At 44.0% G+C, this 18,125-nt stretch overlaps 1 protein-coding gene across 2 annotated transcripts in view; it reads right to left on the bottom strand.

Moving 5' to 3' along the window:
* COL19A1 (collagen type XIX alpha 1 chain) overlaps positions 1-18,125 on the bottom strand; it is a 2,198,704-nt gene that overhangs the window by 214,448 nt on the left and 1,966,131 nt on the right. For both annotated transcript variants that reach the window (XM_085610910.1, XM_085610909.1), the window contains exons 45-46: positions 13,930-13,974; positions 13,259-13,321 (exon numbers count right to left, since the gene is read on the bottom strand). In XM_085610910.1, coding sequence (XP_085467036.1) covers positions 13,259-13,321; positions 13,930-13,974 — 108 coding nt within the window. The remainder of the gene's footprint in view (positions 1-13,258; positions 13,322-13,929; positions 13,975-18,125) is intronic.

Genomic DNA, 18,125 nt, shown 5'->3' with positions numbered 1-18,125 from the left:
ACTCTCACTTATGACAAACATTGAGAGCAACACTCTAAGGTTTGTCCTCTACTCAGTCCCCCCCATTATCTGTCCCTTCCCCAGGGCTGGACAAGATATATGCCCCCCCCCCTCTCCATGTCACCACCCCTCTCCATGTCACCAGAAGGGTGAAGGCCACAACTTAAGAAAAGTCTTGTGGCTCTCAAACACTCTGCTCTGTGTGCTGAAAATAAACACTAAATAGTGCAATCCAATCCCTGGTGATGAACAAATGCCTCAAGTATGCACTGTCAATATCTGCATCAAACAAGCATCTTCCCTGACATCCTTAAAAATGCACATATCATTCCTCTATTGTGGAAAGCCAATATCAGTCCCAGGAACAGTTGTAACTACTACCCAGTCACCTACCTACCTTCCCTCAGCAAGATCATTGAGTATGTAGTCTCAAAATAGCTTCATAAAGATATCAAGACCAATGTCTTTCTTCTGCACTACCAGTCAGGATTCAGATAACAGTGAAGCAAATAGATAAAGACCATCCAGGTGGCGGATAATTCTGTTCTCATCTTTGATAATGGCAGTGCCCGACTCCTCATCCTTCTCAACTTCTCTGCTATACTCGTAATAGTCAAGCATCTAAATTTGCTGATCATTCTGCTTCCATGTAGTGACTTGAATGTCACCATTCTCAAATGGATCTCTTTTTAACTGTTGAGCAGACAACAGCTTGTTCAAAAGAAGATGACAAGCTGCACACTCATCTTCAATCTTATACTTATAGCTAGGAAGCAGCAGCAGACAAAGGAGCCTTAAGATGATCGGATTCAATGTACCTCAAATGGGTCTGGCTGGATATCGCCTAAGCTGACCTCCACACTGCATACATGAGGTTTCAAGAGGTGGATGTAAGGAATATGCATTTCTTTACAAAGAGACAGGGAAAAAGTTGTTGCAGCAGCACATCAGATGTCCTGTTATGTTGAGGTTTAGGAACATTCATTTACCTTTAGCGACATCAATATATAAGAATATGTAGAGAGGATAATAGCCCTGAGCCAGCAGAGGAAGAACCCAAAATTGTTAATGCAGTCGGCTCTTCCAGAATTTATTCAACTGACTCAATTGTCAGTCTGCTCCTGTTGGCAAGTACATTAGGACTCTTTAGTACACAAATAACACACAACTCTCCTTGAAGGTTTCATCCGGCAGCAACCTTCTCCGGAGGAATTGTCTCTCAGCCATCCAAATCTGGACATTGAAGGCTTACTTTATGCCAAAACCCATAGAAACAATGTTTGTCTTGGTCAGCAACAACATAAACAAACTTGAGTATAGGAAAGCAAATGAGTCACTGCCATGACATTTATAATTTATCCTCCAAATTGTCAACAGGACAATTACATTGAATCTGCATTGAGACCTGCGTCTCCTTCATAATCAACATTGCTAAGAAAGTACAGACAGTCTCACTCTAGATTGCACATCTCTTCAAACTGAGCACGTGGATCATGCATCATGACTTCTGAATAGCTGATAAGACCCTGACCCGGTTACACAAAGAGCAACACCATGTAACACCCCGCTCAGAAGCATCTTTGATATTCACATCACACCCACCATGAAAAGAACAGTGGGACAGATTTAAAAAGAGTTCACGCAACACAGTGTAGCAAGTAAAGTTGCTGCAATGCATTGGGTGCACGGGCAGGAGCAAAACTGTGCCATTTCTAGGAAGTGGTGCACTTGTGCTCTCTCTCTGTGCTACCGCACTTTAGACAGCCAGGTGCCAATGGAGGCACCCTTGTTCCATAGTACAAGCATGTATGCGCTGTGGTCAGCATAGTTTTTGTGTAGTAAGGGGTCCATTCTTGTACAAAAACTATGCTTTAAGGCATTTTCCTATTTGTATGTGTGCTGCAAAATGCAGCACACAGGCAAAGAGGAAGAATAGGCGGAATGAAAAATGTTCTCCTCGGTATGCTTGCTCCAGGGAGGTCCAGGATTTTGGTGCAAATCCCTGTTTACAGTTCTTTGTAGAGAGGGATTTGTGTCAAAACCGATGAGTGGTTGCATGGGAACACCCATGCACAACCCATGGAATGACCCTTGACAGAAAGTAATGCAAGACAGCCCATTGTGCAGTTTTGAGTTACTTTGGGTTAAAATTCACCACAAATCACAATTTGCATTGCATTGCAAATCCCACCAGTAGACTTTACGTCCACTCTGTATTAAAAAAGTAATAGAAAGCTGATGTTAAATATCTGCAATTCTGGGTTTAGGTTGATGCGCAGCTAGGCTCGTCAAGGTACTAAAAAAGTATGAATCATCCACATGTTCTTAAATTGTATGGGGTCTTCTTGCAAACCTCAATCACCTTCAATAGCGGCTGCACTATGTGCAAGGCTTTTGCTCACCAACGGTACGTTGACAAGCACAAGCAAGAATTGGCCTCCCCTAGCGCTATTTTTGGTTGCTAGGAGGGCACCCGGCGGGATGTTCCCAAAGCAGGAGACCACGACCATTTGCGGTGAGAAAGCTGCTGCTCAAGTAGAAAATCTACTCGAGCGGAAGCAAAACCAACTCGAAAAGTAGCGCACTCTGGTGCGCCATGTTGTGCCGTCTGCACTGATTTGTCAGCATGGAACAAGCTCCTGCCGCTAAAAATCAGCGTGAGCAGTGCAACATGCTGATTTCTGCTCGTTCGTGAAACTCCACAGAATCTCGCAGAGTGTTCATGTAACTCCGCAGAATTACACGGAGTGAAACTCTGCGAGTTCTGCCCACCCCTAGCTATTACTTCCAGCACACCACTCTACTAGCAAAACTAGACCTGACCAAAGAAATGCAAGCAGGAAATTTCCATTAGACAGGCCTTCTTTTGCTGTGCACCAAAGATCACACGCTCATTTCAGAAACAGATTTGACGAACACCTTCACTCTTCCACTTGATGAAAAAGCCCATGAACATCTTGTTCAGCATTAACAACTACAAAAATGTAGCTGACATGAATGTCAACAAGGAGAAGAATCCTATTTCTAAACAAATTATACTTGCCCTTGATTGGAAACTGCACCCTCCTATTACACAGCAATCCTTTGATGAGAGCTAGCTATGTGCAGTAAGAGTGCCCATACACACAACTATACACACACTCATTCTGAAAGAGTGCACAGGCATACAAGAATCAAATTATTATCCCGAGGCTCAGCATTAAGAAAGGTGGGATTTGGCCTCGTAATTAGCATTTTCTCAATAAGAGAATCTGCCAGTATGGTGGAATATGCTTACAGGTGCAGGTTTGTGGCGTTTCTTGGTAAGTGAACCGGAGGTTGTTCGTAAAATCACCTGCAACTTGCAAGCTTGTGGGGATTCAACAACTGATAGTTTCTCCCAAAACAATCTGTAATTTCATGCCTTTTAAATACAGGCGTAAATGCAGTTACACTTGTGATGTGTGAGAAATGTGTATGGCCAAACTAATGAAAAGTTTACATGAGGAAATGCAGTTTTGTATCATATTTCTGTATGCAGAAGTGCACACCTGTTTTATTTTCATAAATGTAAATGGTTACGCATTTGAGTTCACTTCAGTATCCTAGAAATGCAGACAGATGTATGAATTCTTTTTTTAATTTAAAAAAAAGCCAGAACTTACTTCAAAGGTAGGTGTAAATCTACAGAACTAAGTTCTGGTTTTTCCTCTAGTGCTTATCTAAACGAGATAAGACAGAAATTATCCCAATGTTGTACTGAAAAAACACCGTACAGCAGAGACCTTTCTTGTTACACATCCCTGTAACAGCTGTCATACGGACAAGCAGAGAACTGAATGTGGCGCTAAAAGTGCTAATGAGATACGGCCAGAGTGCAAAGACCTGTCAATCCAATGCTTGTTTGTACCAGTGCACAGCAATAGCAATACGTCCGCAGGGCAGGCTGCACTGAAACCAAGCACACCGATTCACGCCTTTCTTAGAAACACTCAAGCAAGTTGTTTTGCAGCTCCAAGCAAGGATGAGTCACTGGCGAGGCCTCAGCCCACAGTCGGCTTTCACTCAGAAGCGGTGGATTAATGCGGGGAGCAATTACAGGACCCCTCTTAGGGACGCCTGGATAACTCAGCTCCATGCTTCAGGGGGCATGCAGTTCACAGTGTGGTGCAACACCATGCTCCCAAAACAAATACGGCAGTGAAGCAGAGTGGCTGAGCCTTGGAAGAAATAAACAGACGTTTTTACAGAGGCCAAATGTATCCGAGGCTTTTCTCTTTCTGTCTCTGTGGTATAAACGCGCGAAATAAATTCAATTATTTATATCTGAAGCAAAGAGATGGAACTTGAAAGCACAAGCGCGCGCTCTCGCACACGAAAATGTAAAAGCTTGAGTAAGCCAGGCGAGTAAAAGTAAATGTGTTCAATTAAAACATTATCGGGTACAAGTACATAAAAGAATTTCAATTCACACGTTTATTACTTCTGTGCAAAGGCTAAATACAAGGAACAGCCTATCTGGCCAAATCACAGCCTGCCCTTGCATACATGGCCAGCTTTAGCACTGGTGGCGCCCTGTGCGACAATGTTCATTGACGCCCCCAACGACCACTGTAGGAGAGTAGGATCTGCTTCACATGGGTACCCCCACTTTTTGCTGGTGTTTCACTGTTTTTCAACTTTAGTCTGGCTGGGACCCTGCTATTCAGGGCACCAGCCTAGCTGCTTCCTCTCTAAATTGATTGCATGTACTTTAGGTACACTCCAGATTGTATTCTGGGGTACCCTTGTGAGTCCCTGGTATATGGTATACTATGTACTTAGGGCATAGGTACCCCAGAGACCTACCAGGGGCTGAAGCATGTATTGTGCCACCCCTGGAAAGCCCTTCAAAATGACACCACAGGTCTGCTACTGCAGCCTGGGTAAGGTGGTGCATGCACCCCTTACTGAGGTATAGGTTTGCTATACCTCACCTATCACTGCACATAGTAACCTATCAGTCACCCCTATGGCAGGTCTTATCAAGCCTGAAGGCAGGGTGCTTGGTTATATGTGAGAGGGTGCCCAGGCATGAGCTGAGCCCCTCTACAGACTTCGGAATCTCTTCTCCGGGGTTGTCAGTGGTGCAGCCTGACCATATACTCTTAAGTGCATTATATCGAAAATGGTTAATGCTAACTTTGGACTGGCTGCACGGAAACATGTCGTGTTTGGTGTCAAACACTTTGGAATCATACCCCCACATCAATTCCTGATGTGAGAATATTATCCCACCTTTCTAGAGGGAGAGACATGGCAGTACTGGTATACCCGGTAGAAACTTAACAGAGCCCTGGCATCACAAAATAGATGCTGCAGCCACAGACACGGGTCTGGCCTCCTGCTGCTGACCGAAACTCTGGCAAGGAAGGCCTGGACAATAGGTTTCCTGTCACAGGGAGGTGTAACCACCTCCCAGGCAGGCTTATGTATATTGGGGCTGAGTGGAAGCACTCTCAGAGTGTTTTGAAGTCCTGCACTGGGGGCTCATTTGGAGTCCCTGTGCATAGTCCAGCTCAAACTGGTTCAGGGGCTTCTAGCTCCTGCTCTGGCGTGAAACTGGACAAAGAAAATGGGTGTAGCCACCCCTCTTTCCAAACCCTTTCATAGGTGGGTCCCCAGAGTTAGTCCAACCCCATCCTTAGGTATAAGTAAGGAACCTCTGTAACCAGAACTTTAGATATCCCTGGACGAAACTCTGAAGCTGAATCCTGGAACTTAAACACTCTACTAAAGACTAGATGACTGAAGAAATCTCCCTTGGGGTCAAGGAGTGACTTCCCTGCTTGGCAGGCACCAACAAAGCATTTTGCCAGCCTGCATCTCCGAAACTCCAGCCGGACTCCAAAGTGTTTGCAGCCCAGGAAGATGATTGCCAGACATCTCAGAGGCCGACCCGAGTCCCCAGCAAAGCTGAGACCAGCAGCCATCATGAGTAGCGTGGAACCGGAACTCCTGGTCATCGTACACTTTTGCAAGTGCATTGACTTCTCGACATCTCTTGAAGTCATGCTTGGGGTTACTTGTAGCCCCTACCTCGAGCAGAGAATCCACCAAAGATTGTTGGCCTAGTCACCCCTGAGTGACCCGTGGGCCGCCATTTTGTGTTTCCTCTTGAGGCTCCTTCGTGATCCCTGGTCCGTCGACTGGTGGGTCCCTGTGAAGGCAAATTTGATTTTCCTTGAGCTTCCCTGGTTGCTCCAGACTCGCCCTGACTCCGTACCAAGTGGTGAGTCCCTCAGATCCTGCTGGTCTGCACTGAAGCATCTTTCGCCTTTCTGCGTGGGTTGCGGTTGCCAATGCTTGTTGTGTCCAATCCGGGCACCGATGCTGCAGCACTCAACATCCTTCGTGGGAATCCAGCTCCTGGTCATCCTCGACGCCTCTTGGTCCTCGTGGCTGAAGAGTCAAGCTTCACCTTCTTCACCTGAAATCACCCGACTTCGGTGGGCATTCGCCTATCATCCTCCTGGTCACTGGCTAGTGACCCAGACTCTGTCCCCTCTGCTTTCAGGTTCTTCTCGACTTCGATCCAGGCTTGGATCTCTTCGCATCTTCCCGGCAGCAGCACTTCTTCTCCAGCTCCCATTGAAATCGACGACGCGACCCGACACCATTTGACACCTATGCACCTGGCTTCCCTGGGTGAGGTAACACGAGTACTCCGGTGCTCCCATGGGTGTTGACCCTAGAACTTCCTAAGTCCCAAAGGGTTTGGTCCTGACTCATTTCTAAGTGTCACTAATCTTTACAAAGCTAACCGTAACTTTCCCCATAGAAGCTAACGGGAGCTCACGGCTGTGTGCTCACACTGCACACGGACCCCATGGGTCCCCTGTGTCACTACCTTGGGTGGTTCCTTGGGGTCCCAGCGATTCTACAGGCTCTAGGCCTTGTGTCTAGTTAATTCGTGGTTCTTATACCACTATTTTAGTATATGTTTTGGCTCGCACCTAGGGCCTGACGTGTATTTGTGCTATTTAACTGTAATATTTGAAGTGTAACTTATGTGTTTTGACCTCTAACCTCATACAGAGACTAGGAGGGTGTGTTTAGAAATAAATACATATATTTTATATATATACCTGGTATGGTTGTCTTTCATTTAGCCATTCAAGAGATTATAGACTGGTAAAACAAGCTGCTTTACATTCCTTCAAGACTTAGCCTGAAGGCTGCTCTCCATAGCTACCACTAGGATAGCAAGGTTTTCTTTAACCTATCATCAATAAGGGGTTGTTTGGACTGGTACAGGGTGCCCACTATAATTAGTGGACAGCATATACCAGGCCAACTTCTCACAATCACCGTTGCCTCTGATTCCGTCACTACCACCATTTAACAGTGCCCCCCAAGTCTCCATAACCAGTCTCTCAGATTCATTTAGTTTTAGTGCATCACTCATACCAGTGTGAGTTGTCAGAGCACTTTACATCATACACACATTTAACAGAGACGATCACACGTGTAAATCAGTGTACAAGAAGTGTTACATAAGACAGAAGATTACAAGATGTAGGAGTCACATAACATCCATACTGGTAGGCAGTATAGGTTAAGAGTCCTTGGTCTGGAAATGTATGAATTAAGAATCTAAAACATAACACTAATTGTTAGGAGTTCTCTTTAATAATAATAATTCATTTCTACCCAAATGAACCCTTTTTGCAAGATTAGGTAAAGGAAAGACCGAGCAAAAAACATGTAGGTCTAATATGTACCTTGCAGTTTGCATGCAGCTCTTTGATGACAGTTATTAGCTCGCTGTTCTATATTAGGGTTTTAACTTATAAACTGCAAATAACAAAAAGATGTCTCTAACAAAAACAGTAACCCATTGACCCATTCACATTATATGCCCTTTGTGATTTGCATGGCACACGTTCTTAGCAGCAGGCATATTAACCCTCGAATTTACCTTATGAAGAGTCAAACTTCCACTAGACAGAACTCTGCCTCTCTCCAGGAAGAACATTTATCACTAGAGTTATCTTGACATGCTTATTGATTTCTGAAAATTGCTGGAGGCAAGGAACGGGGCAGCAGGTGGTTTTCAAGCCATAATATATTTGCCAACAGGGCGCCCCCACCCCAAGTCAACGCCCGGTGAGGTGACACCGATCGCACCGCCCTAGAGCCGGCCCTGGTTGCATAGATTCCACGTACAATCAATTCAAAGAGTAAAAAACGTGTCTCTTGTTCACACTGCTGATATATATACATTTGATTTCAATGAACTAATTTAACTCATATAACAATTATCTCGTGTGTGTCTGTGTGTGTGTGTGTGTGTGTGTGTGTATATATATATATATTCATATTCTCAAAACAATGCTCTTTTAGGCTGAGAGTGATGTATAAATCATGCAATCAGGGAAAACACTGGCTACTTCACAAGTTTTGGGTGGAGAGGTGTTCCTTTATATGGAACACTCTCCAACACCACCAACATTCTAAATTTGCTCAATTCAAATGACATTAGTTTGCATGAAAAAAATATAAACCATACAATTTCACTGTAAAAAACAAATGTTAAAGAGGATTTATACTTGAGGAAGATACTGAGAATTTAAACTATGTTAAAAACATTAGAAATTCACTGAAAATCCATTAGAAATTCACACCCGATTTGTTTCCTACCTAGTCACATCTTCCACCCACATCTCAGTCTCTGTATTACTCTCCTCTATCATATTCTTTTATCCTATCTCTCTCTTTCTTTAGACCTATCCCATGATATTAGCCGGGGTACTCAATCTCACCTTTACTATTTCAACCCTCCAATACATGTCTATTCACTCTCTTCCACATAAGCATCAAATAAGCATCAGGAGAGCTAGCTTTATTACCTCACACATAAACGGCTATACTCAACTTCTGCATTTACATGACACTCCTTCATCAAGTGATATGCTAATGTAATCAAATGTATCCCTGTTGCCCCACAAAGTATTTGTTTCCTCTTTAAAAATACCCTATCTGTATTCTTCTGTTTGCATAAAACCTTAATAAAAATGATCTTGAAATCAAAAAAGAAATTCACTTAAAAAGCAATACCATTTAAAAAATAAAACAAAAAACTGAGGTTCATCATGTATACTTAATAGACGTAAGTATAACTTGTACCGCTGTGATGCCCCCTTAAGACCTCACATATTACATCCCAGATGACATCTGAAATCTACGGCGGTGTAAGTTATACTAATGTCAATTATGTAAAACTGGCAAATTTCAGTGGCTTTTTGTTTTTAATCTGTAATGCTTTTTTAGTGAATTTCTAACTACCACCCTCACATATAACACCAGTTCTGCCACTTATCATACAACAGGGATTAGATATCTGGGAGTTGGCAGGAACAGTTGGTAGAACAAAGGTTAGCTTTAACACTACCTATTTTGATTTGGAGGTGTCAGGAACAACTTTTCCTACTCATTGTGAGGACCATTCCAGACAGCCAGGTTCCGGTCATGGTGGGGGAGCGAACCCTTTTGACTATGTTAGTTGGGTGAGAGCTCATTTAAATGCGTCAGCGGCTAAGCAGCTGATGGCAGCTGGGTGCAGCCATCTTGAAACAGGGTCTCCTGGGTGGTTTTACAGAAAGGCAAACTGAAATGCTGCAAAAGGAGATGGAGGAACTGTGAGAAAATAGTTAGGATCGGGTAGTAGAATTTTGCTGGTCCTTGGCTTGTGCATATGATGCATTTGGCTGAGCCCTGCAGAAGAGCTAGCTGGAGACAACACTGGTGCCTAGAAGTCTGCCCTATGGTGCTAAGGGGTGAAAGAATGACTAGGAGGAATATTTCCAGCCTGTGGTGTCACAAAACCTGAAGGGCTGCCCCCTATAAAGTACATGCAGGGTGCCCCCGCACTCTGAATCCAGTCCGAAGCTCTCAGGTCAGGGGCCTGACAGTGTCAGAAGGGCCCGCCGGAGCCCGGTGCCCCCCGCACCACGGGGGCCTTCGCTACACCACTGTTTCCAGCACTTGGAAAAAGTTGGGACTTAGTCACTTTTCCCACCTCAAAAGGACAGTGACAAGGTAATAATGATTGCCGAGTGAGGTCACACTACAAGTTACCAAGAAAATTAAGTTCATCCTGCTCAGACTTTTTGCTGCCATGAAAACTGGTGGAGGGGTTCCTTTTGGTGAAGGGATTTGGCCGCATTAAGCCTTGCCCGGCTATTGCTTCTAGGCTCGCTCTCTCAAGGATTTTGACTTCCGAAACAGTCAACCACATACAGTGCCTATTGATTAATGCTTTACATTTTAAAGAAACTTTTTGCATTCAAAATTCATATCTCCAGTTCCCCTCAACGTACTTTAATGTTCTTAGTGTCTTTTTTTCTTTGACTTGTTGTGTATTTTCTTAATTGGTTTGCAAATTTTATTGTGTAGGGTGCTAACTTTAAAATTGCTGGTACTGCTTGTACTTCACACACACTTTTCTGGGGATTGTTTTCTGCTTGTGACATAGCTACCAGGGGTTGTGCAGAGATTCTCTCAGAACTGTGTTTTGATCTAACCAGAGTGTATTTATTAAATTGATAGGGGTAATTCCACCCTAATTAATTACCACATTCCTTACAAGTGCTTTTTGTAGTTTGGTGTAGATCTGTTCAGTATTGAATTTTTGTGTAAGTTTTGTTGGTTGACTTCGCAGACTGAAAACCTGCGAGTTCCATCTATCAAATGTCCCTTTTTAGAGAGATGTGGCTGGAAGAGTGAATTTTGCTCTCTGAAAGAGTTAAAGAGTAGGCAGGAGGAGTGCTAGAGAGAGGAAATTCGACAGAAGTATTGAAAAAGCCTATTGAACAAGTAAAAAACAGCACAGTGGAAACACCACTAACTGAAAAATCTGAAGTTTTGTGCTGCCATTTTAAATTCAGTGGACTGCCATCTTGAATTCATGAGTTTTGAGAAACTTATGCTGCATTAAAAACTGAATATATATATAGATCCCAAATGGAAAAATCTTTCGAAAACAGACGGACTGACGATATGAGGACCAAAACAGACTTCTAACTACGCTCCTACGACATAGTCACATAAAATCCATATTTCATCTTTAGAATGCATTCCGACGTTTGGAGCAGAAATATGGGGATATAAATCCTGCTTCGCAATACAGAAAGCTGAAAATAAATTATTTAGGAGTTTATTAAGAATCCCACAGAGTGTCCTAGAGGAAATGGTGCATGTAGAGATAGGAGCGGATTTTATTTCCGATTTTATTCAACTATGCCCAATACCTCTTTGGTTCTAAATATGGCTTAAAAGTGAGTTCGAATTTAACAGAAAGATTGTAACTGAATATGGATCAAAGCCACTGTATGCCGTGGCTAAGCTATGTCAAAACAACTCTAGGGGGGCTGGGCAAACCTCAGTTGCTCAGTGCCCCAGACATGATCTGTAAAACAGATACAGCTTAGGTTAAAGAGGTTTTAAGATTAACTTCAAGAGAAGCAAGGCTCTCAGCAGCGCAACATAAAAGAAGCTACAAGCACGTTATGATGGGGAAGTCCACAAATAAAATGGAAATGTATCTAACTCTGGATATGTTGGGCCAGCATAGAAGACAACTAACGTATTTCCATTCAAACCTGTTCTCTTAGCCATTGGTGCGGTGGGATAAGCCATCAGATCACCCTTTCTGTACATGTAGCATGCCTTCAGCACTAGACACTTTACACATTGTTTTAATTTGTCGCAAATGGTCAGTTTTAAGACAAAAGTATGTTCGACCTCTTTTTGTCCCCTTGAATTTTAATCAAGTGAGACCAGCTTTATTATTCCTGCAGTTATTAGACTCACCTAAAGTCTACTGTTTCCTATCTCGGTTTTTAACAGGGGTGTATCATGCTAATTTGTGAAAATATTTTTAATTCTGAGTTGTAGTGCTATTTCATCAATATGTTCTTTTTTAATTATGTGCTTTTAAGATTGCTTATACAAATCGAATAAAGATATTTATGATGAGGAACTAAAAAAAAAAAAATGTAGTCGGAGAGGTCATACATCCAGAAAAGTTGAAATCCAGAAACTTGCTAGTTTAAAAAAAATGCTGAAAAAGTAGCATAAAACATGCAAATAAGTGAAAATGTAAGTCAGAAAAGGGCACCCAGGCGCCCCATTCACACCTATGGAGTAAAGAATGAAGAAGACATGAGCCTATTGAAACTGCAGTTCAACAATTGTAATATTTCTTAATCTGTTGGAAGCAGACACCCCTCAAAGTGCTTGTGTTTTTTATTTCTTTGAATAAAGTCTTTGTGGGAATGCATGTCCTCTTATCATGGCTTAGTACCATTGATGATGGTTATTTACTTGGGATACTGAGGGCCATTACCTACCGTGGCCACTAATGTTAATTAATTCCTGGGGTCATTCATGCTTCTTATTGCAGAGGAACCAGTGAAGCTCATTAGTGGTTGTGGCCATCAATGCAACCATTGAAGTTCTGTACTGTCAGGGACCACTGTGAGGCTACTTGCTGCCTTAGGTCATTGCATGCCATTACTACCTGGGACCATTGATGCTCATTACTTCATGGAGCTATTGATGGTAATTAATGGTGAGACCACGGATGTTCAGTACTGTGTGGTAGAACTGAGGTTCATAACTGTCCAAGGCCATTGATGCTGATTAATTCTAGGTCAATCAAGGATACTAAATGATAAAGGCTAAGATGCTTATTGATGCTTGTGGCCATTGATGATGAATAATGCCTGGGGCCAGTGATGCTGCTTGCTGGTTTGTGGCACTGATACTCAATACTGCTCAGTTTATTACGGATAATTAAAACATGAAGCTATACATGTTTATTTTGATCTGTGGTCATTAGTGAGGTCCAGAGGTGAATGGGGCGTTCAACCCTCCGAGCCAGTCCCTTTCTTCAAGGCCTGGGTAGGAGGGTTTAAAGGAAAAACTATACTTCTCTGGTCTATCACCAATGCACGGGTGGGGTGGTCATACCTCTACAGTTCCCGTTTATGTGAAGAAAGTCTTGGACTCAGCCAATCTGGTGGCAAAGGAGAAATATCGTGCGTAATAGTTAAATGTATTGTAGAAGTCGATTTCACCTATAATCTTTGTAGCTATCTACATTTTATATACTGATATTCTGACATCGAACACCACGAGCTCCAATTCATAGAATGCCCCACACTATAGACCTTACAGTTTCATACCAAATATAAATGAGATAGTGTTCCGGATATTCTTGTTCTTCATTACTTACTGGTGGCCCTTGCTGTCCTTCTGGGCCAGGAAATCCAATATCTCCCACAGGGCCTCTGTCACCCTAGAGAAAAAAAGAAATGTATACCAACATTTTAAGGTAATTATATGTACCTCAAGAAAATACATGATGTTTCAGAATGTATTGACCTACCTTTTTATCAGTAGTACCATGTCAATCAGAAAAGTGAGGCCTACATGAGGTAGATTTAGAAGTGACCAACAAAGCATGCCTTCACATTAAAATGTGTGCATGCGCTCACCACCCTTCAGCTCAACCAGACTTCAAACCAGGATTACAGAAGACATGGTCCACTTGATTATAATTAGTATGGTGGTAGATAGCACAACAAACGATATTCTTTATGGTTTGTAGTATTCCATTAGTTGGGATGGGAATTTCATCGTTTAGACGTGCTTGGTTTTCTTTATCTACTACCAATCTTGCAAGGCTATTTGATTTTAAAATGAGGATCAAACTTCGAATGAGCGAATTTTAGAAGTGTTTTTTTTTAATCTGAAGATGTGTTTTTTTGTAATTTAGCAATAAAATCTACAAATGTCAGATACGCTGTTCATTTCATTATAATGTTTCTACTTCATGGCTCTCTAACAGTTTTGGAAGAAGAACATTCAAGAAGCGTACACAGCTGTGTGTCAATGTCCACTTACTGGCTCTCCTGGCATTCCTGGTGTACCGGGGGATCCAGGCTTCCCCTGTGAACGGAGGGCAAAGGAGACTGAGTAAGATTAAATGCATGCAGAAATGTCCATCATCATTGGAAACACAGCGTACTGTAAGTAAGCTGCATAGTAGTAGGTCTCGAGCAAAAAACATATTTATCTAATAACTCAAGGTAGTAACTCCAGCGCTCTAAGTTAAAACTCTGATCCACATTAATTGCCGGAATTCTTAAACTATGCCAGAAGATTATAAATTGTATACCTACATCTTTGAACTTTGTGTAGGGGCACTCTCGTGCACAACTGTTACATGAGGTTGATTATTTCTGATGACAGGCGATGTATCAGGATATGTGCTTACACAAAGTCCGCCCTGGCCCGTGCACAATGGAATTGGAGAAACTCTGACCAGGATGTAATGGCAAAAGGATTAATAAATCAAAAGCTTCTGGATGTCCATTGCTCTGTTCTACACAGAACCTCGGTATCACGTGCACACAAAGGGAGAGATTTACCAAATCTCCACGCAACGCACGCAAGCCTCTTGCGAGGCTGCGCTGCCTTGAGTTACAGGGAGGGAGCAGGAGAGCGCCATATTTTGAAAGATATGGCTCTCTCCTCCGCTTTCCCTTGTATCGGTGCTGATTACAGCTGCCGTGCGCCACGCACCCCCTTAGCGCTATAGCGCTAGGGTGTGTGTGTCTGAGTCTAGCATAGGTTTTGTAAAGGAAGGTTACCCTTCCTGTACAAAATACTATGCCTAGACACAAGAGAAAGCTTTTGCAACTTTGTATGCATGCTGCACAGTGCAGCACACATCAGGGTCAGACTGGGATCCTGCCCCCTTGAAGGGGGGGGGAGTGCGGCCGAACTGATTGCTAGGGCTGGTTTCGGCTGATTTTGTTACAGGGCGCAAATGTTGCCGACCCCTAGTAACAAAAACGCCCCCCCAGGGGCAGAAAACCAGCCCCCACCCTGGCGGCCCATCAGGAAAACACCCCGTTCCCACTACAGCCAGTCCGGCCCTGGCACACATGCAAAGTCAGACAAGGAAGGAGAAATGAAAGCATGTCTCCTTCCTTGCGCCTAGTTTAAAAGGGCGCATTTTTCTCACGCTAAACCCAATCCACTGTATTTAGGAAATTGGGTTTAGCATGAGAAACCATGGGTGGTTGCATGGGAACGCCCATGCACCATCCTTGGCATGCCCCTATGGTGCAAAGTAATGCGAAGCAGCGCTATGCGCTGCTTTGCATTACTTTTACGTTATTTCTAGAGCTAAACAAGTTCAGTGCTGGAAAGTAAATTAGGAAAAAAAGATTTTGCACTGTTTTGCGTCAAAACACAGTGCAAAATCTTAGTAAATCTCCCCCAAAGTGTCCTTTGTTTCACAAATGGAACCTGGGTCCTTGTGCAACAGGTAATAGGATTTTAAAAAAATGTTTTTATTGGTAGCACAGAATACAGTGTGTAACAGTAAGCAGTGGAGAGCTTATCACGGAACATATATAAGCAATAATACACCAATATGTAAGTGAACCAATACAGCCTCATGTACATGTGAGCGGGGCCAGCAGGATACATGTCACTTATAACATTTTCAGGCTTTGTTCGCCGGATACATTAAAAGTCACAGGATGGAACAAGTAGTCTCTTAGCATACAATGTTAGAAGGTGGGGGAAGAATAAGTATTTGGAAAGAAATGAAAATAGAGGGGAAAGGGGGAATAACAATTTATCTAATAACATGAGAGCTCTACGTTTCACAGTATACTAGGCATAGCATCTTAAGTCCATACGTATTAATGGTAACGCTACAACAATCAACTAACTATGCCACGGGGTAATGTGGAAGCGATCCATTGTACTCGCCGAAGGGTCCATGTAGTGGACAGGAGGGAGAGAGCAACGAAGTGATTGGACCACTGGTGCAGTTTTGCATAGGTGAATGGTTGCGCATGGGACGGGGGAGATCCTTCCCAGGGGAGGTGGGAGTGAGTGAGGACTAGGAGGGAGTAGCAGTGGATGTAGGGGAAAGTTAGAGCATGAGCATCTTAGCAACATCCATGAATGCATCATGGATAAGTGCACTTTTCAGTCAGTGCGCTCAAGGTGGACGATCATCGGTTTTGGCCTCGACAGCAAGCCACTATGTTTCCCTTTCTTGGCCACCCATGCGGGAAGCACCCTTCATGCGTAGCAGTCTTAGAGTGTGTGCCTCCGCTCTGGTCCATATCAGTAATACTTGAAGCCAGCTCCTAATTTCTGGTGGAGCAGGAGACTTCCAGGCCATAGCAATGTTATGTTTAAATATGACAAAGTACAAATTAATAAATTGGTGCAGGTGTCGCCCTTCACTCGGGAGCGCAGTCCCAATAACAAAAATCTGGTGGGGGAAGAGAGTGTGATGACAATCCCGCTACTATGGAGGAGACCTCCTTCCATACCTCTGGTAATGGTGCGCAAGTCCATACCATGTGTATGAATTCCGCGTTTGATAATCTGCAGCGGGGGCATGCTGGGGAGAGTGCCGGAAGCACAAGTTACTACTTGTGTAACGATATATCTGTAAGAGACATTAGTTAGTGACAGATTCCTTACCTTAGAATATCCCCAGGCGTCAGACTGGATCCGGAAAGTTTTTGTAGCGGTACCCCTACGCGTCAGTAGGTGGCGTCATGCGGCTCCGCATCCGTCACTGGCGTCATAAGCGCCGAGATGACGTCACGGTGATTACTTAGGTGCCACCCATGCGCACTGACGTCAGTTCTGTACACGACTTTCCACGCCAGGAACTCAGAGCCATGTAAGAAACTGACCATTGGTTCCATGAAACTAGGGCGATGAAAGGGGGATGACCTTAACCCTAGAATCAGTTTACAGAACGGGGTGGATGGGTGGGGTGGTAAGGAATCTATCCCTAACTAATGTCTCTTACAGATATCTCGCTACACAAGTAGTAACTTGTGCATCTGAAAGAGACACATTAGTGATAGATTCCTTACCTTAGAATAGAAACCCCAGCAATACCAACCCCGGTGGACGGTCTGCGGACATATCACACCAGAAAGTCACGGAGAACAGAACGGCCAAAGAAGCTGTCTCTCTGGACCTGACTGTCAAGGCAGTAATACTTGGTAAATGTGTGCAGCGATGCCCACGTAGCTGCCTGACAAATGTCCTGCAAGGGAACGCCACGTCCCAAGGCAGTAGTGGCTGCAGTTGCCCTGGTCGAATGGGCACCCAGCCCCACAGGAGGCTCCTTCTTAGCCAAGGAGTAACATGCTTTGATGCACAGAACAACCCACCGCGAGATGGTCCATTTGTGCACAGCCAAACCTTTTTTGGCACCCACGTAGCCAAAAAAGAGCTGGTCATCCACCCGGAACTACTGCGTAGGCTTCAGATAGAATGCAAGCACATGTTTTGGGTCCAGACTGGGGAGCCTCTCCTCCTCCCTTGAAGGATGCGGAGGCGGAAAGAAGGTGGGGAAAGGGATGGTCTGCCCGATGTGGAAGGGCTGACAACCTTTGGCAAGAAAGAAGGACGGGTCCTTAAAACCACCTTGTCCGGATCAATAGAAAGGAAAGGAGGCTTGGAAGAAAGAGCCTGGAGCTCACTCACTCGCCTGGCAGTGGTGATAGCTACCAGGAAAGCTGTCTTGAGAGTGAGAAGATGCACAGGACAGCTATGAAGGGGCTCGAAGGGAGCGCACATCAGATATGTCAAGACAAGGTTTAAGTCCCATTGAGGCATTATGAGCGGCACGGAAGGAAACGTGTGCGTAATGCCTTTCAAGAAACGGTTAACAACCGGGGACTTAAAAAGAGAAGGCTGATCTGGAAGCCGTAAAAAGGCGGAGATAGCAGAAAGATAACCTTTGATAGTGCCCAAAGCAGAGCCCTGCTGGGCCAAAGAAAGAAGGAACAGAAGGACTTCAGAAAGAGGGGCAGAAAGGGGATCCGCAGCCTTCGCTGTGCACCATGCCATAAACTTGTTCCACCTGCAGGCGTATACCGTTTTAGTGGAGGGATGCCTGGCTGCCAGAATGACATCACAAACTTCGGGAGGAAGATCAAAAGCTGTCAACTGTTGTCGCTCAATCTCCACGCATGGAGGTGGAGACTGGACAGGTTCGGGCAGAGGACCGTCCCCTGCTGCTGCGACAGAAGATCCTCCCGAAG

This window comes from Triturus cristatus, chromosome 6 (genome assembly GCF_964204655.1).
Source record: "Triturus cristatus chromosome 6, aTriCri1.1, whole genome shotgun sequence".
NCBI classification, from domain to species: Eukaryota; Metazoa; Chordata; class Amphibia; order Caudata; family Salamandridae; genus Triturus; species Triturus cristatus.
Note: the sequence above shows the minus strand (reverse complement) of the source record. Positions and strands in the feature narration are given on the sequence as shown.